General features: G+C 45.6%; 2 protein-coding genes across 3 annotated transcripts in view; both read right to left on the minus strand.

The window, feature by feature from the left end:
* Positions 1 to 1,420: 1,420 nt before the first annotated feature.
* Tmem101 (transmembrane protein 101) lies at positions 1,421 to 14,466 on the minus strand. The gene is made up of 4 exons (XM_020180428.2): positions 4,614 to 14,466; positions 4,126 to 4,306; positions 3,118 to 3,264; positions 1,421 to 2,436 (listed from the first exon to the last, which is right to left on the minus strand). Exons 1-4 carry the CDS (start codon positions 4,748 to 4,750, stop codon positions 2,128 to 2,130), a joined length of 774 nt encoding a protein of 257 aa, XP_020036017.1. The 5' UTR covers positions 4,751 to 14,466; the 3' UTR covers positions 1,421 to 2,127.
* Positions 14,467 to 16,315: 1,849 nt separating this feature from the next.
* Lsm12 (LSM12 homolog) overlaps positions 16,316 to 24,999 on the minus strand; it is a 22,575-nt gene continuing 13,891 nt past the window's right edge. For both annotated transcript variants that reach the window (XM_020180438.2, XM_074045538.1), the window contains exons 3-5: positions 19,452 to 19,561; positions 17,657 to 17,783; positions 16,316 to 16,823 (exon numbers count right to left, since the gene is read on the minus strand). In XM_020180438.2, the coding sequence (XP_020036027.1) occupies positions 16,731 to 16,823; positions 17,657 to 17,783; positions 19,452 to 19,561 (330 nt within the window). In that variant the 3' untranslated portion in view covers positions 16,316 to 16,730. The remainder of the gene's footprint in view (positions 16,824 to 17,656; positions 17,784 to 19,451; positions 19,562 to 24,999) is intronic.

Here is a 24,999-nt window from a genome sequence, read left to right on the forward strand (position 1 = left end):
GGTTAGCAGACATTCTCCACTTCCCAGCCCAGAGGAACAGCAGCCCTGTTCCCCTTCCCTGTGTGGAGACCTGCACCAATAGCTCTTTCCAGGTGGGCCCAGAGCCCAGCGCAGACAGCAGTGGCTCATCTTTTACAAGAGCCCAGAGAAGCCACAAGATAGCTTTGGCTTAAATGTCCAGACTTGGCCATTCTACCCCAGCCCCAGTGGCAATTGGGTCATCTCTAGAAGACCAGCATGCTACAGCAAAGCAGCAATCCAGAGCCCAGAGATTTCATTCAACACTTTTTTCTGCAGTAGTGGAATCTGAACTCAGGACCTAGTGCTTGCTACACAGATGCTCCACTACCTGAGCCACGCCCCCAGCCCTCATGCAATGTGTTTTTTTTTTTTGGGGGGGGGGCAGGTACTGAAGTTTGAACTCAGGGCCTACACCTTGAGCCATTCCACCAGCCCTCATTTGTGAAGGGTTTTTTCAAGATAATGGTCTCATGAACTATTTGCCCCAGGCTGGCTTTGAACCTTGATCCTCTTGATCTCTGCCTTCTGTGTAGTTAGGATTACAGGCGTGAGCCATCAGCACCCGGCTCTCTTCAATGTTTCTTGAACCCTCACCATGTGCCAGGTGCCTTATTGGCTACTGGAATTACTTTCTGTCAGAAATGGAATGAACAAGTAGGGAGACCATCAGCTGTGAGACCATCATGGCACACTGGGGTCTGGGACAGAACTAAGGCCCAAAAGCAGCCTCTCTCCTTAGGAGACGGGGTCAAGGATACACCTAGGCTTGGACATTAGACAACCTGGCTAGCAGTCCAGCTCTGTCTCAAAAATACCCTACAGACACACACACAAAAGGGCTGGTGGAGTGGTTTAAGTGGTAGAGCGCCTGCCTAGCAACATGAGGCCTTGAGTTCAAACCCCAATACCACCAAAAAAAAAACTGTCCCAAATAAGGACGGAAGGAAGAGGGACGGAGGAGGGGGGACGAAAAGCATAACTGAAGTGGGATGACATGGTGGCCCATGCCTGTAATCCTAGCATTTTAAGGCTGAGGCAGAAGGATCATGAGTTAGAGGCCAGACTAGGCTAAGTAGCAAGACACTAGCTCAAAACAAAACAAAAACAAAACCCATAAACTACAGTAAGGATTTTGAGGGGTTTTGTTTGTTTGCAAGTGCTAGGGATGGAACTCAGGGTCTGGTGAATGCTAGGCAAGTACTCTACCACAAAGCTATACCCCCAGCCCAAATTTTAATTTTTTTTTTTTTTTTTTGAGAGGCAAAGGAACTCTCAGAACAAGGGAACAACCATGAGAGGACCAAGGAGCAGTTTAACCAAATATGGTTTTTTAAGAAACCCAAGCTCAATCCCAGCCAATGGCAAAGTGCCCCGTGGGGAAAACAGGAGCAAAGCCCGATGCTGACAGGATGTTTATTTCAGAAGACTGTATGGTATTTGGGAGGGCACTCTGCCCCACCAGGGCAACAACGTAGTTGGAAACAGAAACGGCAGCAGATGGGAAGCTGGCCACTGCCTGCTCCACCCTACACATCCCAGACCACACCAGATCCTGCTCTGCTCTCAAGATGGGTGACAGAGAGCTGGAATTGTTTCTGCCCTGGCATATCCTGAAAATTCACCTGACTTCTGTAGTGCCGGGCCCTTCTGCTCCTTTGGGGCCTGATCCACATGTGTCAACACACACTCATGCTCAGTCTCTGACAAGCGTCACAGAGCTTAGCTGCATCTGCCAGGTTCAAAAAGAAATTTTTCACATTTGCTCACTTCTAGATCTTCCTCTGTCTTCCACTTCCAGTCCTGCCTTACTCCCTTCTCAGGGTTCCCTGCTTGGACACCCAGGGAGCAGCTGACCTCAGCTCTCCTAACAAACAGGAAAAAACCTGTGAAGCATTAGTATCAAAGCTCCCACCCTCTCAAGGGCCCAGCCAGGAATTTAGGGAAGAGACCTGCCTCTCAACTATGCAAAACAAAACAAAACAAAACAAAACACGATCAAAGAAACAGACCAAGAAGCATAAATAAACAGCAACTGGGCCAGCAAGGAAGAAGGCAGGGTGGCCCCCAGTGGCTCGCTGTGCCCATTTCAGCCTCTCACTGTGGAACTCAGCCATCAGTGGCCAAAATGACAGCAGCCCCAAAGATGCCCACACTCTCGCCAAGGAGCTTCATCTGGTTCCAGAACTCAACACGTCGTGTGCTGTGCCAGTAGGTGACGTTGCCATCGATGAGCAGCATAACAGGAGGCAGCAGTACAGCCAGGATCTGAGCAGCCAGGGTCACATAGTAGCCTGACAAGAATGCCAGGGCCAGGATGCCATACAGCACAAAGAACAGCTGGATCATCAGCTCCCCTCCTGGGAGATGGTTCAGGTACGCCAGCCGGTCCTCCTTGCTGTGTTGCAGCGAGTAGGCCTGGAGACACACCATCCTCTAAGACTTTCCCTGCAGGCTGAAAAGCCCATCTGGGAAAGGCACACCTGAGCTAGGGTCGACAAATCAGCCCCTGCAAAGTGGGCTCCTGAGTCACCTCTCAGAAAAGAAGGCCAACTACAGGGCACTGGGAGGTTAAACTGCACATCTCTATTCCCCAAAGTTTGTATGGAAGGAAGGGTATCTCCATTGTCAGACTGGGGCTACCAGCTCTGAATATGCCATGGAAACCCACAAAGAACACAACATATAGGATATAATACATGGTCACTAAGATGAGGCCAAGAGCCTGGAGCCTGTCCACATCCTCACCTACACTGGCCTCCCCAGGCACCAGGGAGGACTATAACTGGCTACCCATTAGCTCTAGGTGGCAGAGTCCCAGATGAAGCCTGAATCACAACACATCTCACTTTGTTCCCTCTCTCAGCACTCTGGAGGTTAGAGCCATGAGAACCACCCCATCTTGTTCTCCTCTCAGGGTTGAGAATGAATGGGCAATCCAACTTCTTCTCTACCTGGTGGTTATTGGCCAGAAACTGAATGCAGGAGCTACAAGCAAGGCCTTGTTCTGCCTCTCCATCCCCCACCCTAGTTCTGTCAGGCCTGGCCTCACACTTCATTCCCAGCCAGTCACTTCCAACCAACAGAACCCCAACTTACCACACAGATGAGGTAGACACCCAGGAACACCTGGCCGGTGGACTGTAGAGAGCGGTTTCGGGGTTTCCTACGGTACAGCTCCCCAGCGCCACTGGCCAACACCAGAAAGCCTCCGACGATGGCAACTGTTCTCGAGTACATCCGGACCTAAGACCAGGGCAAGGGGACCTGAGTCAGGACCTGCAGCCACCCACATTTCTCCTGGCTGCCCGAAACACAATCTGCCCCTCTCTACACATCCCGTTCCATCTGATAAACCCTCTTACCTATTCCAAGTGCGGTGGGCAGGTACGGCAGAGATAGATAATTCTTTTTTACAGAAGTGGAAACTGAGGCCCAGAGGGGTTAAGAAAATTGTCCATGGTCCTACAGAAAGTAAGTGGCAGAACCCAGACACCACACATTACCCCTCCCCCACCCCGGGTCCAGAGGTAAGTCCAGTGTTCTTTCCTCTTTCCATTAAAATAACCCACTGATCCCACTGCAGCTGTGACACATCTGCCTCCCCTACTGCACTGACAGTCCCTTACTTGAGGGTGGTGCCTTTGTCTAACCTTATTTCCAAGCTGTAGTGTCTGACACAGGTTCTGGCATGTACAGGCTTAAGTGCTGCACTAATATTAATTACATTTCATAAAATCAGATGAGTAGACCAAATACTTCCCAAGATCCCTTTTCCCTTTGAGTCTGGGATTACTAAAGTAATGGTTTAAAGGGTTCTAGGAATCAAGTGACCTGGGTTCTGGTCCCATCAGTATGCTAACGGTGTGACTAGGAAAGTATGTTTGCATTTCTGACCTCAAGTTTTCACACACTTAAGGAGAGGTCTGTATGGTCTCTAAGGATTCTCCGTTTTTGTACTCTGCAATAATCTCCACAAACCTGCAAGTTCACCCTTCCCAGGCTTCACACCTGGCTGGCATTATACACATCACCAAGTGCTCCGGGAATTGGCCTGCAGCTCCTCCTTTCCCGTAGTGAAGTCCCTCCTATGGCCCACGAACTCACCTTCAGCCAGTCCCCATAGTGGACGTAGCCCCCGATGTAGGCGGCGTAGGTACTAATGGCCAGCTGGACTGCAGCTCCCAGCGCGAACCAGCGCCGCTTCACCCCGAAGGACATGAAGCTAGCACACAACACGGCCGCCCCCATGTCGAAGTACAGGTAGGGTACTGGGATGTCGGGCTTCCTGGGAGCCGAGAGGGGGAAAGCAACGAGGTCTGAATGAAGAGGAAAGAAGAGCCTGCGACCCCGTAACTCACGGCAAGCTCCACTGCTCCTCCAAACTGAAGACCCCTCTCATGGCCAGGACCACCGCATCAAATCTGGCCGAATACCCGGACCAGAGCCCCTTCTAGCAAGTCCGAGGTACCAGTTCCTCCCAGCTCAAGGGTCTCAACGTCTCAGCCCCAACCTGTTCACATCACCGCACCCCAGTTCCTGGGACAGGCCGTACCGCCCCCCACCGCGTTCGACAGCTGCACGGGCACGCTCACCGGCGCGCCTCGGCCCTCTCGGCGTACAACATGAGCTGGCTGAAGCAGCCCCAAAAGGGGCAGCGTGTGAGCAGCACCGAACCCAACTGCATGATCAACTGCAGCATCCAGCGTCTAGAGCCAATCTTCGAAGCCATTTTGGAAAAGGGCAATCCTCTGAGGCCTCACGCCCAGTCTGCGAGGCCGGCGTGCGACGGAAATGGGCTACGTAACTTCCTGTCCCTGATTTTTTCCCTTCTTCTGGAAACAACGCTTTCACTCTCTTAGTTCCGAACAGAAGGCTGTGTTCTTGTGAAGGGCAACAAGCTTTCTCTGCCCATTTCTGAGAGTTCAGGACCCCTCTTTGTACCTTCAAAATTGAAAACCAGACTAGAGGAAGGAGTATGGGGTCAGAACATCAGAAGTCTTGGGTTGTGGCTTGATGTATGGAAGCAAACTAGCCTGGATGCAGGCAGTCCTGGGCTCTAACCTGAACTCCAACCCTTTGATTGGGAAACACTTGGCCTAAATTGAGACTCATCTGTAAATGGAAATCATCACATCTATCCCACCGATTTGTTGGGAAATTTTAGTAGGGAGACCAATAAAGGGTATATACAACACCCCTCCCCCCAGTCTTCTTGGCTCAAAGTCACCTGTTTAGTCTTGGTCTGCCTTTTGTCTGACTCCTAAAAGAAGAGGGAGAGCTAATGTGGACATTTGGAACATTTCAAGTCAGTCCATTCTTCTCAGCTCCAATGCTCCTACTGTAGCCCAAACTAGCATCTTTTGTCAATTTAACTGCAGCAACCTTGCCAATGGCCTCCCCCACTTCCCTTGTGGCCTCTTCCAGTTTGTTCTCAGTTCCCTTATTATATCAGTTATTATAATATTGGCTACCCTTTATTTGGATCACTTAGCACAGAGGCAGTATGTTTGTGACTCTTTTATTAGTCACTATCTTTCCCCACTGGATTGTGAGCTTCATGAAGGCAAAGGCAGTATCTGGATATACACAGGAAAAATGTGCAGCACGGATAATAAATGAACAAAAGGTGTTGTCACTAAGTCTAGTTCATAGTAGGTGTTCAGTATCTGCTAAATAAAAGGCAAAAGTTTTGAGCACTATGGGGTTGCCACCACAAAGCTGCCCCGCCTATCTTTGGGCACAGACACACCCTTTAACTCACCCTCCGATATTTAAGACCCTGTAAGCACTCCAGTAGTTCATTTAATTCAGGTCTGCTTCCAATTCCCTGCATGGGGCCCATGTCTAAATAGCATTTCTGACCATGGGAATAAAAAACTCCCAATTAGTCAAAGTTAGACAGTAAAATCCCTTTTCACATTTCATTTTTAACAAAGATGTTAGAAGTCTGAGTATATAAGAAAAACGTGAGAGGGATATATCCATGCAAAGAACTAGGGGACAGCAAAGTTGGGGACTGGGGAGAGTTCTAGGCAGGGGGAGTAAGTCCAGGATAAAGATTATTTTGCCTATCTCCACCTACTACTGACAGCCACATGAATTAAATTTTCTCACCATAATACAAGCATACAGTACAGAATCACTTTCCAGTTGGTTTTCTTTTTCGAGTCTCTTCACCCATCCCTGATTCAAATGGGACAGCTGTATAGCCCTAAGATGTTGAGGACAAGAGCTGGGATTATGTATGTCTATAAAATAGTTCCAGAAGCCTGCCTGGGCTGTCCCCACAGGCAGTGACCCACCTTTCCATCGTGACCTTAGCAACCAGTTTCAACTGAATCTCCCATCAGCAGAAACCAAGGAGTAGGAAAATTAGGATTGAGGAGGCTTTCCTTGGTATCTGCTCTGCCCCAATTCCTCTGGTTTAGGTCCCTTTCTAGCTTTTACTGCACTCTTCCCTATAGTGCCAAGTCAGAGGAAGGGAATAAACAGGCAACCTAGTCCCTGAGAAACCAACATGGCCCATTTGCCCCTACCCTCTCTTCTTCCTACCCCTACCTAAGCAGATAACTGAGCCTCACAGAACTTTTTTTTTGTTGGTGGGTGGGGCCTGGGGTTTGAACTCAGGACTTCACATTTGCAAAGCAAGTGCTCTACTTCTTGAGCCTCAACTACAGTCCATTTTGCTCTAGTTATTTTAGAGATGGGGGTCTTGTAAACTGTTTGCCTGGGATAGCCTATAAATTCGATCCTCCTGACTCAGCCTCCCTAGTAGCTAGGATTATAGGAGAAAGACACTAGCATCTGGCTAACCCAACAGAACTTTTGAAGAACTTCCCTTTTTCTCCCAAAGCTCCTCTGATCTCCTTCCTCCAGCTTCCTTGACTACACCCTGCAGCCTCCCTCACATATCCAGAGGGCTCCCCCGCTTCCTGGATCCACCAAAGCCCTGCCTGCATTTGTGCTTGGCCATAACCACAGTCACAGTGATGGTGTCCAGAATGGTGCCTGTGAGGTCTAGCACAGACAGAATGGGCCTGTATGCTGCTTAGTGCTGCCCCCAATAGCCACACAGGCCCAGCACATAGAAAGTTGCCCAGATCAGTCACATGCAAGTACCGCTGGTGACTCAGCTTCCTAAAGGTTGTGAGGTTACAGTCACATGTCCAGGGGTTGTTGGCTAGCAGCAATCATATACCAGCTGTCTGGATGCCCATCACTGCCTTGAACTCAAGGTGCTTCAGTCAGTTGCCCACAATAAAGAGTACCCTCAAGGTCATAAAGACTTCAGCCTCCAGCTCGCTGATGTTGTTCCCATCCAGAAAGAAAGAGAAAGAGAGAGAGAGAGAGAGAGAGAGAGAGAGAGAGAGAGAGAGAGAGAGAGAAACCTCTAGGCTTGGCATTATGGCAAATGCAGCACATTCAACTCACTGCAACTGGTTCCCAACCATTGACAGCCAGCACCTAATTCAGCCAGCTGGTTGTGACTCAGGTGGAGCCACTCCAGGCTCCCTAGGCCACAGAGACTGCAGGAGGCAGGGGTCCAGAGTGGGAGCAGGCTGTTGAGAGAGAGGTCCAGGAAGAGCAGAGACCTCAGGGCATCCAAGAAGCCCAGGGCCAAGCGGGCTGCTGGTTGTGACTGAGGTCTGGGAAAGCCCAGGAAAACCAGGCTCCCCCAGACCCACCAGCTATAACACACAGGATATTGTAAGAAAACAGCAGAGGCCCTGGAAGGAGCCAAGTGGCAGGTGGCTGAGATAACTGTGGCTCAGCTCCAGGAGCCAGACTCACCAGGGAGCCTGGGAGGGAGTCTGAGCAGATGGAGGCCCCCAATCCAACACACTGCCCACAGCTGAGCAAGCGCATGGAGATGGGCATGCTGCCACCAGATTCCAGAGAAAGGCCAATGACAACATTACGGCCATGGTCATTATGAATGAGGAGTGGCCACATGGAGTGAGGATGGCATCAGGCACTGGAGGATGCTGAGCCTTCAGTTCTCAACTCCTCCACCTAGGACCCTGGGGAAGTGTGGAAATGCCAGAGGGGAAAAATATAAGCAGATTCCATTCAGGGTCTTGCCATTTGCTGGGTCTCCAACATGGTCTCAAGGTCACCCTCCCACTATCCTCCACAAAATTTTAACTTACTTAGACTTCTGGCAACAGCCATCTCAGGCTGGATGCCAATGACTCACGCCTGTAATCCTAGCTATTCAGGAGGCAGAGATCAGGAGGACTGCAGGTCAAAGACAGTCCAGGGCAAATAGTTCACAAGACTCTTATTTGAAAAACCCCATCACCAAAAAAGAAATGGAGGAGTGGCTCGAGCAGTAAGAGAGCATGTGGCCAAGTCCAAACCCCAGTACTGCCTGAGACCCCCAACAAACTGATACCCCAACCCTACCAACACTCATTCCCTTATTCCTGCTAGGATAGAAAGCAGTCAGAGCCTCAGCCCCCTTCTTTATTCACATGCCATACCTTACCTCATTTTCCCTAAGATCTGAGAAGAAACTGCATTCTGCCCCAAATCACTCATTTGGTTGCTCTCATGCAACCAACATCTGTAGCTGTCTTCTGCAAGAGTCCAGAGCCTTGATTAGACACTGGCCTGGTCTGGCCACTGAGGCCAGTACCTTAACCTTGTAATGCCAGTACCTGCACCTGTGTTTTTGGCAACACCTGGGGGGCAGGTGTGGCAGTGGCAAGAATCTCAGTTCTGTTTTCCTGCTGGACTGGCCTCTTACCAGAGCCCTGTTTTCAAGGACAACAGATGGACCGGCCCTCAGGAGGCCTTAGCTCTTAAGGGGAAGGAAATCCCCAGAGCCTTGTGGTCTTGTATCCAGTGAAGCAGGACCAACCCTGTCAGGAGCATGTGCTCCACCCCCGTTTGCCTGGGATGGCCTATAAATTCGATCCTCCTGACTCAGCCTCCCTAGTAGCTAGGATTATAGGAGAAAGACACTAGCATCTGGCTAACCCAACAGAACTTTTGAAGAACTTCCCTTTTTCTTCCAAAGCTCCTCTGATCTCCTTCCTCCAGCTTCCTTGACTACACCCTGCAGCCTCCCTCACATATCCAGAGGATATGTACTGCAAGTACAAGGACCCAAGTTCAAACCTCAGTACTGCCAAAAAACACTGTCAAAAAAAATCATGTCTGAACTGGGCACCAGAAGCTCACACCTATAATCCTAGCTACTTTAGAAGCTAGGATCAGGAGGATCGAGGTTTGAGGCCAGCTAGAGAAAATAATTTGTAAGATTCCCATCTCCAAAATGACCACAGCAAAATGCACTGGAGGTATGGCTCAAGTGGTAGAGTGCCTGCTTTGCCAGCACGAAGCTCTAAGTTCAAACTCCAGACCCACTTAAAAAAAATTGTATCTGTATAACAACTATTTGTGTATAAATTACATTGTTAGATATTGCAGGTTGAGAATCTCTTTTCCATAATATTTGGAACCAGTGTGTTGGATTTCAGATTTTATCAGATTTTGGAATATTTGCACATATATTTTGGGGATGGGACCCAAGTCTAAACATGATCTTCATTTATGTTTCATATATACCTCATACACATGACCTGAAGGCAATTTTATAACTTTATACACTCAGGTGTACTAAAAGTCTGGTCTGCTAACATCAGACCAGATCTGTCTGCTGAAATCCCTTAGCTATGCCTCCTGCCAAGAACAGAATCCAGCCTCTCCAGTGGATGGAGGATTCCATACCATCTGGTTCCAGTCTGCTTCTCCATTACCTTGCTCACCAGGTGACTGTGAGCTGTCATCTAAGGTCAGGTATGGCATTTTCTTTTTTTTGTTTTTGTGGTACTGGGGTTTGAACTCAGGGCCTCACACTGGCTAGGCAGGTGCTCTACCATTTGAGCCACACCTCCAGTCCATTTAGCTCTGGTTATTTAGAGAGGGGAGGGTCTCACAAACTATTTGCCCAGGCTGGCCTCAAACCTCAGTCCTCTCAATTCAGCCTCCCAAGTGGCTAGGATTACAGGTGTGAGCTACTGGCACCTATCAGGTATGGCATTGTCTACTGTGGTGTCCCAATAACATAGTTTCAGATTTTGGAGCATTTAGGATTTCAGATTTACAGATTCCAGATGCTCAGCCTGTATAAGCATCTAGAGATGACTTAAAGTATGTATGAGGATGTGCATAGGTTATATGCAAGTATTATGCTATTTTATATAAGGGCCCTAAGCATCCAGATTTTGGTACCCTCGGGGGGTTCTGGACCCAGTTCCCTGCCGATACCAAGAGAAACTGTACAGTCTTCTCCTTCCTTCCTCTTTAGTGGAGAAAGGGTCCCCTCTTATCAGAGGCAAACCCACCCACCATGGCCACGGACCCTATCTCTTCCTCTGCTCAGAGGTCACAACATGAATGTCTGGCTTCAGTCCACTTTTCTCTGAATTCTAATCTTGTTATCCAGCTGTCCATTTGCCATCTGTTCTATTATGTTTCATGGGCAAAATAGAGTGACAGAAAGATGTTCCCAGAGCCCTAAGCCTCTTCCATTGTCTGCCATCGACCTAGCAGTCATTTCTTAGTTCCTCTGTCCTTCACATCCAGTCCATCAAGTCCCATTGGTACTAAAACTACTTTTCTGCCACTACCATCTTCTGCCTAGACTCCCACAACAGCCTCCTAGCATACAGCAGCCTTCCTGCTCCTGCTGCTGCCAACATCAGACCAGATTCTTTGACTGCTGAAGTCCTTCAGCTGTGCCTCATACCAAGAACAGAATCCAGACTCTCTAATGGATGGAGAATCCTGTACCATCATCTGCTTCTCCATCACCTTGCTCATCAGGCATCAGACACCAGTCTTCTCTCAGTTCCTTAATATCTCAAAACTTTTTTTTTCTTTTTTTGGCAGTACTGGGGTTTGAACTCAGTGCCTCATGCTTGCTAGGCAGGTGCTCTACCACTTGAGCCACTCCACCAGCCCCTATCTCAAACTCTTACCGACCTTAATTTTGGCACTTGCTGTTCCCTCTATCTGAGCACTCCTGGCTGGTACCCTGTTCTTTATATGTCCGTCCATTCCAGTCACTTTTCAGAGGCCATCCATGAATGTCCTCTTTAAAGTGGTACACCCTTCTCCCTCCAGCAAGCAGAAGCAACAACCTTAAGGTAGGAGACAGAGCAAAAGACAAGGGGCCAGATGTGAGAGTCCACCTCTTGCCAGTGCCTCCCCTACAGACCTACAGCAAGTTCTTTACCACTGTGAAAGTCAGCACCTGAGGGTTAACCGAGTAAAGGAGGGCAAGCTAGCCAAGAAATTGCTAAGAATGTGCCTTAGCTTCACTCTATCCTGCCAATCCAGAAAGGAATTTAGTTCCACTTTAGACTTTTCAACAAAACTGAAAACTAGAAAAATAAGAGAGGCCAGGCAGGAAAGCAGGTGGAGAGCACAATCTGACCAGATTTGATCCCAGTCTGCTCCAGAAGCCTGAAAGAAAACTAAGTGTGTAGCCAGGCGCTGGTGGCTCACGCCTATAATCTTAGCTACTCAGGAGGCAGAAATCAGGAGGATCACAGTTCAAAACCAGCTCAAATAAATACTTCATGAGACACTATCTCGAAAAACCTTTCGCAAAAACAGGACTGGTGGAGTAGCTCAAGGTGAAGGCCCTGAGTTCAACCCCATTACTGCAAAAAGGAAAAAAAAGAAAAGAAAAAGTCAGCCAAGAGTGGTGGTACATACCTGCAATCCCAGCATTCAGGTGGCTGAGATGGGAGAATCACAAATTGGAGGGCAGTCTGGAATACATAGTGAAACCCTGGCTCAAGCCTGTGAGTCACTTTTCATCAACTCAAGCAACTCATCCATCTATTATACTGATGACTTTCAAAACTCTACTTACTGTCTTAACAGCTGTGTGCAAAATAATACTACAATGAGTACAGGTTTATCCTTTACCTTTACCCCTTATCCAAAATGCTTAGGACCAGAAGTGTTTCAGATTTCAGAGTTTTCAAGATACTCGATAATTCAAAACTTTTTTTTTTTTCGGTAGTACTGAAGTTTGAATTCAAGGCCTCACATTTACTACACGGGTGCTCTACCACTTGAGTTACTCCAAAAGCTCCCAAATTCAAAAGTTTTTAAGTGTCATGTCCACTCAACCTGTAATGTAAGTCATTATCCTTGACTTTAAGGCTCAAAATTCCCCATCAGTGCTGGGCTGGGTGGTACACACCTGTAATCCCAGCATTTGGGAGGTCACTGCAGGAAGATTATGAGTTTAAGGCCAGCCAGGACTACAAAGCAAGTTTCAGGTCAGTCTAGGTTACATAGTGAGATCCTGCCTTCAAACATAACAAAAGAAGCAAACAAACAAACAAAACTCATTAAAACCAGTAAAGATAAACCTAAACAAGTAACTGTAAGGCACCTCATACATGCCACATGATATGCGAACACTAAAAATTCTAAGATCGCTTTCTACTCTGTCAAAGACAGCTTCATAACCCCCTTTAAGGCAGGGTGTTGTAGCATAAGCATTTAGTTTTGCATGTTGAGGAACATCTGTTCTAAGATGCCAACAAATTAGAGTACCACTGACTCAGTAACTTACTTTGTGGGCTAGGGAAAAGGTAACCAATTGGCAGGTTTGACATAGTAAGGTGCTCTTGAGTTTTCAGAAATGCAAAGGGCAAAGAGAAGTATCTTAGAATATGATCTGTATAGGAGAGGATGCAAAACGTTAATATTTGCGAGGGGATTGATGGAAAATTCTTCCCTTATTTTGTAGTTTTTCTGTTAGGAGCCATGTAAGTCTTTCGTAATTCCCTGTAAGGTGCTTCACCTATGTATCTGATCATTACATTAAACTCCTATAATTTAGGCAGCACAATGGGATGATTCCAAGTTTCTTAAAACTCTGGTGGCCTTCAGCAGTGATGGAAAAGTAAATCAACCATGTCAACTGTTCTTCGACAGTTCAATATCCCTTTTGATCTAAGGGGCGATTACTCTCACTAGCCATCCTCTAAACCTGCAAAGGAAAGTGACTAATACACAGAGCATTGTTTGGAAAATCAATAGGGGCCTACTGAAAACAGGCATTAGGGGACCATGAGTTGTAAGGCCTGATTTTGTTCTAGCTCTATCATTAGGCAGCCGGGGCACTCTGGACAAGTCACTCATCTCAGTGGAACTCATTCTCCTTTCTAAAGAACAAGTCATTTCTCAGGGACTTCAGGGACTATAGAGATCTGTAAGACTGAGGCCAAGGATCTGAGACCCCCATCTATCTCTGAACCAGTTTGGCCCAAATGCCTTCCATACCAGCCTCCTTTAAAATATTCTCTAAACCAAGGTTTCTTTTCAGGCTTTTTTTTTTTTTTTTTTTGGTGACAGGGATTCACTATATAGCCCAGGCTGGCTTCAAACCCTTGATCCTCCTGCTTCAGCCAACCCTGTGCTTGGGATTAGATGTGTATACTACCACATGTGGCTCTAAATGAAGCAGGTTTTTTTTTTTTTTTTGTGGTACTGGGGTTTGAACTCTGGGCCTACACCCTGAGCCACTCCACCAGTCCTTTTTTGTGATGGGTTTTTTGAGATAGGGTCTCGCAAACTATTTGCCAGGGCTAGCTTTTAAATACAGTTTTCCTTATCTCTGCCTCCTGAGTAGCTAGGCATGAGCTACAGGTACCCAGCTGTGATGGGTATTTTTAAGATACAGTCTCGAAAACTATTTGGCCAGGTTGGTTTTGAACCATGATGCTCCTGAGCTCTGCCTCCTGAGTAGCTAGGTTTATAGGCATGTGTCACAAGCACCTGGCTAAATGAAGGTTTCTAAAGCAAAGTTGGAACTTTTGGAATTCATCTAATCCAACTCCAATCCCAATTTAACCATCCTAGGACCAAGCTAACTTTTTTGTTTTGGGCAGAACTGGGGTTTAATGCAGGGCCTTGCATTTGCGAGGCAGGCACTCTACAAATTGAGCCACTCTGCTAATACTTTTTGTGGTTATTTTTGAGGTAGGGTCTAGCTTGTGCCTTGGTCTGCCTGGACTGAAATCCTGCTTGTGTTTCTCCATGTAGCTGAAGATGACAGGCATGCAATGCCCAGTAATTGGTTGAGATGGGGTCTTGAGAACTTTTTGCCCAGGCTGGCTACAAGGAGGATCCTCCCAAGTTCTGCCTCCTGCGTAGCTAGGATTACAGGTATCATTTTAAGCTAACATGTATATAACATTTACAAAGTGCCTTCTAAGCATTAAACATTTTAAATCTTATTAACAATTCACATCAAGTTTAGGAGATGGGTATTATTTCCATGCTTGCAGTTGGGGAAAATAAGGCTCTGGTACTTGAAATGACTTACCCAATCACAAAGTGAGAAATGGAGATGTGAGGATTTGAACCCAACTATTTGTCTCCACAGTCCTTGGTTCAAGTTCCCTGCATCATTTTAGAAACTAAGACTAAGGAGTCAAAACTGCTTTCTGCCCAAAGCCAGCTGGCATCCTCTTTCTGCATTCACAGACCTAGAGACTAATGGGAGAGAAGTGAAAAGCAGGGCATACAGGGTCCACCTGAGGCTTGGGATTTCCCACTGATTAAATCACTTGCACTCCTTTAATTGAGTATCTTAGGTTCTCTAGACATGACAAGGTTTCTTTTGTCTCTTTTCCCAGCTGAACTTCATTTCCATGAAGTTCTTTGGCAGGAAGTGGATTTGAAGTTACTTCTCGGCTCTTCTACCCTTTGTGTCTTCAAGCAGGATTCACACTCTTCCCACACCCCTGAGGTTTGAACTCAAGGCTTCACACTTGCTAGACAGGCACTCTACCACTTGAGCCACTTTGCCAGCCTTGGCGGGGTGGGGGGAGTGGTGTTGGGAATTTTTGAGATAGGTTCTTGTGAACTATTTTCCCGGCTGGCCTGGAACCACATTCCTCCTGATCTCTGTCTCCCATGTAACAGGATTATAGGCATGAGCCACCGGCCCCCAGCTTAAATCACAAACTTTGCACTGTATTTCTCAAAGAGTTCTGAGAGGGTGAAAAAAGGGGTAAAAAGAGGAAGCAGAAAACTTAAAAGCAAAGGTCAAGACAAGCACACACACATCCTCCTGAGATACCTTGGATCCCCTCCTCAGGAGCCTCTAAAGTACACATAAACCTGAGACATGAGTGATGGTTAAAAAAATTTGGGTTTTATTGTTTTTACTAAACAATACTAAAAAAAAAATTTTTTTTTTTTCATTTTGAAGGCAGGGCTTGAATTATTTAATTTTGATCCATTTATTTAATTAAAAAAAAAAAAGGAAGGGGAACGAGATCATGGCCAAAATAATAATAGTTGGCCCCCACCCTACCCCCAAAGCTCTAGCCAGTCACAAAAGTCCCACTCAATGCCTGATGGTCAGGTGGCAGCACACTCTACCCCATGAGACTGCCTTGAAGGCACGGGGGTGGTGAGTGCCAGTTTCAACTCTAAGCAGTTAGTCAAACCAGACAAACTGGTGGGCTAAAGTCCAGAAATTCTTTCCAGGGTTTCCTGCCCATTGGCTGAGCACATACAAACTCTCATTAGCTTGTAAGATTTCAGGGAGTAGGAATAGGGCAGAAGAGCAGGAGGATGGCAGGAGAAGACCAACTAGAGGTCACCCAAGCTTTTTCCTGGGCTCTATAGCGGCTCCGAATATAGACTTAGAGAGGCTGGGGTAGATGGACTCCAGGTTTCTTAGAAGAGAAAATCAGCCCTGGAGGAGGACAAGCCAAGGTGTGCCATGCAAGTGAGTTCTTCCTGCAGAGGCACAAGGAGAGGGGTGGCTGACTCCTACATGGAGAGCAGGAGGTTCTTCTAGTACCGTAGAGTGAGACAAAGGGAGAGTCCTGAGGCCAAATTCAAGACTGGTACATACAGTTAAGACTAGAAGGACATCAGGACCCTGCACACAAGTGCTGCAGGAGAGCCTGCTGTGAACTAAGTCAAGTTAGTTGTCTGGCTATGGGTGGTAGCAAGGGAAACACATTTTTATTCTCAGAGGGATGAGGTGGGAAGAGTGGCCATGATCTACTAAAAAGAGACCTGCAAGAAGCAGAAAATATTTAGAGAACATTTTAATATATATTTTCATATATATATTTAAAGTTAAGAAAAATAAAACTAATTCAAGCCATGCCCTGTGCAAAAAAAAGAAAAAAAAATAAAGTTGAAAAAAAAAAAAAAAAAGAAATTTTTAAAGTGAGACCACTGCTGCTCTGGTCTCAACTTAAGAATCACAGTCAGCTTGTTATTTTTATTTTGGAAGAAAAGATGTAAAAGTTTCTTTCGATCACTCAGAAGGCAAGTGTAGCCACTTATAAAAACAGAATGGCAGGAACAGACAGGGAAAGGAAGGTCAGAGGTGAAAGGGCAGAGAGGGAAAGGACTTTGCAAAAATAAAATTAACAAGATGACTGTTCCAGAAGGGGGCTGTGAAAAGGACATGGTGGACCGAAGTCTGTTAGTCAAGTAATGATTCAACTTTTAAATTATTCTCTTGTTCTTTTTGTTGGGTGTTTTGTTTGTTCAAGTCTAAGATTTGGAAATGCTGACCCTTTGTTACAAGAGCCAACAGGAAATATAGGATCCCTTCCCTCCCCCGGCCTGCCTCCGGCTGAAGCCACCACCACCACTGCCTCCTTGGCTGGATGCTGGAAGAGTCCTCCATGTATGTGGACTCAGGATGACAGGGCAGCCTCCTTCTGTGGTTGTTGGGCTTGTGAACGTTGCAGTATCTTTTGGCTTTCCACATCTCTAAAATGTTTTTCAACCTGCAAGAGATCAGGCAGCCAAGTCGGAAAAGGATAGGCAAGCGAAATTTTCCAAACAATGCAGTTCAGGCTTCACCAGCCCCAGTCCAGCTATCTGGCCCAAGGACTGCATAAGCACCTTTGCCCCTGCTGTCTACTGGCTTACCCAACCACAAGGTAGGCAGGACCCTCTTATTTCAGCCGTATTTTTGGCAAGCTAGCTACGATTCACTTTGTCATACTTAGGATTTGAACTCAGGGACTCATGCTTGCTAGGCAGGCACTGTACTAGTTGAGCCACTCTGTCAGCTTAAGATTCACTTTGAAGAAGTGAAATCAACCAAATTCCTCCACCCTTCTTGATCTAAGTGTAGAACAAAAATCTAAGGGAAGGAGAATTTGTCTTATCATACTTTAAATGCATGGTGGTGGTCTCTCAATGTTTCACAAAGACATAAAAAGTGAGAGTATTTTTCAGTTTGTTTTTACAAATGCTATAACTCAATCTAGAAAGTCAGGTGTCACATATGTAGGATCAGAATGGCAAATGATTTACACCAATCATCCCTTCCTTGAGGGAGGCACCTGTACCTGAGAACAACCCATCCTGGGATGAGAGGAACTGCTCTAGGCCCCATATCATGAAACAGACTGCTCACTTTAATCTATACCGCCCAGTGCTTACATCCCCACTGGAGTGCCTGAGCCACAGCTGCAGAGTCCCACAGTGCAGGGAGGTCAGGCAGGCTAAAGGAGGCATCCTGGACATAAAAGCAGAACATTCTGCTTTGATGCTGCAGGGTGAAGGCCAAAGAAGCCTCTTCTCCCTAAAGTTTCACAACACCTTTACTTACTATTTTGCGTACATGGCTCAGTGCACTCCCCTCTTTGCCTTTACAGTTTTCCACTTGATATGGGGGTGTAATAACAACTTCTTCCATGACTACGATGTTTTTTTCTTGCCATTTACAGTCTTTAATGCTGGAAGGAGAAGACAGCAGGTGAAATAACCACAAAGTGTGGTGGCACATGCCTGTACTTCCCCAGCACTCAGGAGGCTGAGGTGGGAGGATCATGAGTTTGAAGCCAGCCTGAGCTATAATATAGCAAGACCTTGCCTCAAAGAAAAAAGCAAAAAAAGCAAAGAAAAGAAGGTTTTCCTCCTGGGGGTATCCCACACCTCCTACTTGATGAAAAACTAACTTCAAAAGGCTGACCACAAGCTCCCAGCTCACCACTCAGTCAGTAGCTAGATGGCAGCAGCCCAGAAAAGGGAGTCAAAAAACATTCTTTCTCAGAAACTGGCTGAGAAAGCAGTGAAATGGATGCACATTTAAACTGAGAGCTGGAATTGTTACTCTGAAGCGTATGGAACTGAAGAATCACCAAAAATTTAGTGGCAGCCTCGGAAGTCCAAAACAAATTTAGTTACAAGTAACTACACTCAAGTCAATAGTTTCAACTTAGCAGCCTACAGCAGAGATTGGCAAATGTTTTCTATCCAGGGTCAGACAGAACATATTTTAGGCTTTGCAGGCCACATGGGCTTTGTCATAACTACTGAATTCTGCTCTTGTGGGGTAAAGTCAGTGACAGGCAACACACATACACACACACACACACACACACACAGAGAGAGACACACAAGCAGATCTGACTCAATGGAGTAGTCTGCTTACCCTTGGCTTAGGGAAACACCACCTCCAGAGAGACAGGCAAATAAAATCTCTTTCTTACAATGATTTGCACTCTGCCTCCATCACCTACCATGGGGGTGGCCTCTAATTATCATACAGCTGGACACTTGCCAGACAGGGAAAACCTGTTTGATTTCACACTTGGGGAACCCCACAGCAACTGATACCACTAAGCAAGTTCCTTCACATACCTGTAAATGCTCAGACACACAATGGCCTCAAACAGCTCTGGTGCCAGCTGCCATCTGTGCACCAGACCCAGGGTGGTTAAATAGGGTAACGGAAGGCAACAGGGGGGAAGGGGAGTGTCAAATGTTCCAGTTTTTCTGCAGTTAAGGAAGCCAGTGGAGAATCAAATGACTTCTGCTGTGACAAAATGTATCAGGAAGTGGTAAGAATGTGGCCTTCTGCTCTCACTCTCTGTATTTTGTACCAAAGTACAACCGGGGAAAGCAATAAAAAAGCAACTCACTTAATAAAATTTAACCAGAGACTAGTGGAGGGGCTCAAGTGGTAAAATGCTTGCTGTCTAGCAAGCATAAGGCCCTGAGTTCAAGCCCCAGAACTGCCAAAAACAAAACAAATCCACCCCCTGCCAAAAAAAATCCAAAACCCCATCAGCTTTCAGAGAAAAGTATTTTTAAAAAAAAAAAGAAGAACCGAAAAAGAAATCACTAGTTCTGAATTATGGATTACTAGGTATGGAAGGGATAATATAATACAAAACAAAGTTTTAGAGACGAGAAATTAAAACCCAGAATGGAGTGCTATGATCACACTATTCTGTGAGAAAAGGATTAAGATGCACCACATGTCTGGATACTAGTGTGTTGCCAATATACTACCCAACATCCCCCCCACGGGAGACAACTGTTCAGAAGTCTGCCACCAGACAGCACAGCCAGGCAACATCATACACAGCACAAGAGACCCCTATGCTTCCCCAACTCACGTCTTGTGAATGGTCTGGAAGAGCTGCTGGCCCTCTAGGGAGACACCAGCGCTGATTGCATAGGCCTGGCTCAGCTTCTCCTCCTTCTCTGTCCGTGCTTTGCTGGCAAGCTAATGTGGGGGAAAGGAAAGAGACTCAGAAAAGCAGTCACCTCATTCTTCCCAAAAGTCAGGACCTAAACTGAGGAAAAAGGTCAGAAAAGACCGGTCTGGACAGATTCAGTTTTATCAGAGATTCAAAGTGAAACAAACAAAATCCCTACAACATACTTCTATTTCCTGACAAATACCCTTTCTTTCCTTCCTATTCTTCCTGAGGGCCTCCCATGTACCAGACATATACTTATGCTAGGTTAGAGATTCCAGAGGGGGGTGGAAGAGACAAACTGTAAACATGTAAACAAAAAACATAAGACACAGAGAGAAAATAAAACAGGGTAAAGTTATAGAGTATGACTGGGAAGCTATATGACAGAGTGATGGTCAGAGATAAAAGGTAATGCATACATTTCTACTTAAGGAGAAAAAAAAACAATGTTTATCCACTACTGTACTAAAGCCTCAGGCTTAGAAATTAATGCACACCACACCTTCACAGACCACAACGTGAGGCTCTCAAGGCTCTGCCTGTCCGTCACCATTACCAGCGCTAACACGAGGAACCAGGACTCAAGGATACCTAAGCAAGGATACTGCCCACCTTCACCAAAGCTGCTCTTTAGAAAAAGGAGGAATCTGAACTCTACTATTTCTGTTCCTTCACTGCCCTCTGGTGGAACAATCACAAACTGATAAAAAAAATTCTAGTAAAATCTAAAAGTCTAGGAAATCCCTCCCAATAAGGGTGGGTACCCCATCAATCTGTGTCACTCCACCCCACACTATTGGTTGCTAGAGACTCCAGAAGAATGAGTTTGTCTAAATGTGAAATAAATGTGTGGACAAGGCGGTTAATACAAACAGAAAGGCAGATAATGTATCTGAAAAGCAAATGCATGATTTGGAAATTTTTCAGCCCCATGAACATGAACAGCTGAGTATAAATGAAACTGCAGCACAATAAGCACACATGCACAAACACACACATGAACATACAATCTTTCACCAAACATCAGCTCCATAAGTACAATGAAGGGTTATATCCTCCAGCATGTTCCAATAGTACCTAGATGCTTGGAATTCTTTAACATTTATATTCTGCTTTTATAGTGGTCCTTCAAACAATGAACCAAACAGTTCTATGGCAGGGAAAAGTAAAAAGTGTCTAATCCTTTGTTAGTAAAACAAAGCACTTTATTAAGGCTTGGGTTTGGCTAGAAAAGAGAAGGAAATCTTCAATACAGGAAACTGGGACAGCCTCATCGTTGTCTGACTTTCAAAGAGTACATCCTGAGGAAGGATGAGGGAATGAGTGCAGAATAGCCTATACATGTTATCATTTCAGCGTTCCTACATAAGAGCAGAAAGCTAGGCAAAACTGCAATAATTTGAAGCCAGAGCTCACCTGGTCTCCAAGACATGGAAAGACACAAATACAACAGCAGCATATAAATAATCTTTCAGGTCTGGCTGTCATTCTGGCCCCACTAGGCTACAAGTTTATACAGAAATAAACACACAGGGTTGGTAACACTCTGAGATGTGGCAATCCCTATGATGGCAAGAAAGCCTTATGGCTTGAAAACACTAAGTTTCTATGGAAAGAGAATTGCTGACTGTGTATTTTAAGCAACCAAACAATGCTTACTCAGGAACCAAGAAAACCCTGTTAACAAGGAGGAGTTTCCTTAAGTCTTGCTTTCCAATATCTGGAAAAAACTGGAGTCTCCAAGAAAAGGATAATCTAGAGGGCAGCAGAGCTCCTGGAAGCAGCTGGTAGCCAGACAGGTGTTCATCTCATAAACCAGTACTTTGAAGTGTCAATTCCTTTTAAAAATGTTTTTCCTTGGAAAACTCAATCTCCCAATGCTGGGTCAGACAAAGCTGTTTCCATAAAAGCTTATGGTGACTAGACAGTCTGAGTGTTCAAACAGTAAAATGTCCTTGTCACCTACATAGTAGTTGAAAAACAAAGCATCATCCCATTCAATAAGAGAGAAGAATTAGCTTAGGAAACCACACATATATGCAAAATGCTTAAGAATGGAACTGACAAATTAAGCTGGGGGAAAGGAGGGGGCGAGGGGGTAGGAGCTGAGAGAGAAGCCACTTTTGAATCTTTTGCCAGAGGCAGAATAAAACAATATAAATCTCAGCCAGAATGACTATTCAATTTAGATGGCCTCAGTAACAGTGACATACTAGCAATAGAAGAGTAACTTCAAAATGCACCCCCCTTGCCCTCTTAAACACAGTTATGCAATCTCCTCTGAAGGCTCTTAAAGCAAAGGAAAATGGACAAGGTAATTCTCCACTTCAACTCTATTATGACTAGATCTCAAAAGCTAAACAATGTAAGAGGGCACACTTAGAAAAGTCAGCAGAAATGAGTGTAAAATGGCTGTCTTGCTCATTCTCTTTTCTCCCCATGCCCCTTCTTTCTTTCCTTCTCTCCTTTGGTGGTGCTGGAGATTGAACCCAGGACCTTGCACAAACTAGGCAAGGGCTCTGACATTGAACCACACCCCGTGGTTGTATTTCAATTCAGTCCTAAAGTCCTCAACTACCCTACCTATACCTACTATTAGGCTTTAGGGATCTAGACTCGCTGCGAACACCAAATCCTCCAGCTGTCAGTGCGCAAGGATGTCTTTTCATGCAATCTGAAAAATGCTTCAATCTTACCAACAATGAGCTACAAGAAGCTGATTTCACCAGAAAGATGCACAAATACCGCAAAGTTCTCCCACAGACGACCCAACTAATTAAGCATGCAGAGACTGTTCCCATTAAAAAGAATCCAGAAGTGTTTCCTCTCCTCAAAATAGGGGTCACATGGACAGGGAGACTATCTCACTCTTTTTCAGGCATGAAAACTCACATAAAACATGGATAAGCCTTCTTTTGTAGAGCAAGTAATTATCACTCTACCCTCAACTTAGATGCTACACAAATCTAAGTTTTTTTGCTTTTTTTCTTTTTGTAAATGGTTGCATAGGATAAATGGTCCAGCTATTCCAAGTTAGCAAGATCATAGTTATTGTCAAAAGGCCAGAGAGAACCAATAAAAGCTGCCTTTAGTAGCAAAGATGTAAGGTATTCCTTTTAGGCTTCAGAGGGTCATTGGGATTATAATTTTTTAAATTCAATGACTATCACCCACACCACACCCATTTTCAATACTAGCATGCTAGCTGCTGGTCTCACTATCACTCAAAACTGAAACACTAGCTAGTTAGCATCTGAAAGGATAAAAGGCACCAAGTTTAAGAACACACTGGGTTCAGACAAACCAAGAAGCATAAACCTACAAATGTGTTACTAATGTGCATGTGGCTTAACTGAAATGACTGCACATGACAACCTGCACTTACCTGCCTCTCCTTTCATTTTGTATGATTCCCCGTGAAAACAAAGTCATTCCTTGTCTACTAACCAGTGCTTCCTCCTGGGGCCATTTTATATATAGCACCTTGATGTGGGCAAAGGAGAAAAGCACATGAACTTGATACCAAAGCACATCAATATTAAAAGGCTTCTAGTCATGCCCCTGCTGTTGGGTAACCCTTAAGTGAGTGACTGAATGAACACCAAGGGCACACATCTCTTTGTGCATTCAGTGACACAGATGGGAAGAGCAGGAACCACAACAACAAAATTCAAGCAATATGCACTTCATCTTGTTAGTCACCAGCTGAGCTGTCTTATTTCTACAAGCCCAGACCAGGAAAGCACAGGTGCTGTGGGGGAATTCAGAGGGATTCCTACTGCAAGCATTTAACAGGATGAGACAGCTGATACAACAAGGGAAGCAGAGCGTCCAGCAAGGAACCTGCTGGTATGATCTACTGACTCCAGCGAGCCACTCTCGGCTCCTCTTTTCTGTGTTTGTCTCCCAAATCAGCTGTCCTCACAAGAGGGGTTAGGAAATACTGCAGCTGCTGATGGGGGCCTGGTGTGAGCCAAGGAGTAGGAGACCACAATGGCTAAGGACAACTGTCATCCTAAGGAACCTTGTTATTCTTTTACTTTCTTTTGTTTTATGAGATAGGGTCTTGCTATATAAACCAGGCTTGTCTCCAACTTGCGATCCTCCTGTCTCAGTATCCTAAATGCTAGGATTACACTCCTAACTGGAAAGCCTTCATTATTAGCTAGCAGTGAACTGGCTCTCAAAAGAATTTCTTCCAAGCTGGGTGCTGCAGGCTCACACCTGTAATCCGAGCTACTTGGGACACTGAGATCAGGAGTATCACAATTCAAGAGACCCCATCTCCAAAATAATCAGAGCAAAATGGACTGGAGGTGTGGCTCAAGCAGTAAAATGCCTGCTTTGCAAGTGCAAAGCTCTGAGTTCAAACCCTAGTCCCACTTAAAAAAAAAAAAAAAAGCAAACAATAAAAGATTTCTTGTAATTATCACTATCTCCAAGTCTTCCTGTTCCTTAGCTAAAAGTTTCTTTCTTTTTTTTTTTTTTTTTATTGGTAGTGCTGGGGTTTGAACTCAGGGCCTCATACTTGTTAGGCAGGCACTCTACTACTTGAGCCACTCCACCAGCCCTGTATTTTCAAGACAGGGTCTCGAAAACTATTTGCCTGGGTTGCCTTTGAACTGTGATCTTCCTGATCTCTGCCTTCTGAGGAGTTAGGATTACAGGTGTGAGCCGCCAGCACCTAGCTGCTAAAAGTTCCTAATACTGTTCTGCCTAGCAAGCTTGAGGCCTGAGTCCAATCCCTAGTGCCACAATACTGTTCTAGGCCAGGTACAGTGGTTCCCACCTATAGTCCCAGCTATTTGAGAGGTAGAGATAGGAGGATCACTTGAATCCAGGAGTTTGAAGCCAGCCTAAGCAACAAAGTGACTCTAAAAAACCACCACCAACAAGACAAAAAAAAAAGACTGAGGTACCAAGCCAGCCTGGGCAAAAGGTTTGAAAGACTTTATCTCAACAAATGGCTGGGTACACTGATGTGGGTCTGTTATCCCAGCTGCTTGGGGAAGCACTAATAGGAGGATGGCAGTTCAGGCCTGCCCAGACATAAAGCAAGACTCCATCTCAAAATTATCAACACAGTCAGATGCTGGTGATTCATGCCTGCAATCCTAGTACTTGGGAAGTTGAGATCAGGAGGATTGTGGTGCAGGCCAACCTGGGCAAACAGTTAACAGCCAGAACAAAAGGGACTGGAGGTGTGCCTCAAGTAGTAAAGGACCTGCTTTGAAAGTGCAAACCCCTGAGTTCAAAAAAGCAAACTCACCAAAAAAAGAAAATTACCAAAACAAAAAAGGGCTATTAACAGCTCAAGTAGTAGAACACCTGCCTCAGAAGTACAAGGCCCTGTGTTCAATACACAATGTACATTTTTCCTCCTTTTTTGCAATGTTAGAAAAGAAACCTAAGGCTTCAGGAATGCCAAGCAAGCACTTTAGTGTTGAGCAAAATACCAAGC

This window comes from Castor canadensis, chromosome 11 (assembly GCF_047511655.1).
Source record: "Castor canadensis chromosome 11, mCasCan1.hap1v2, whole genome shotgun sequence".
Classification (NCBI taxonomy): Eukaryota; Metazoa; Chordata; class Mammalia; order Rodentia; family Castoridae; genus Castor; species Castor canadensis.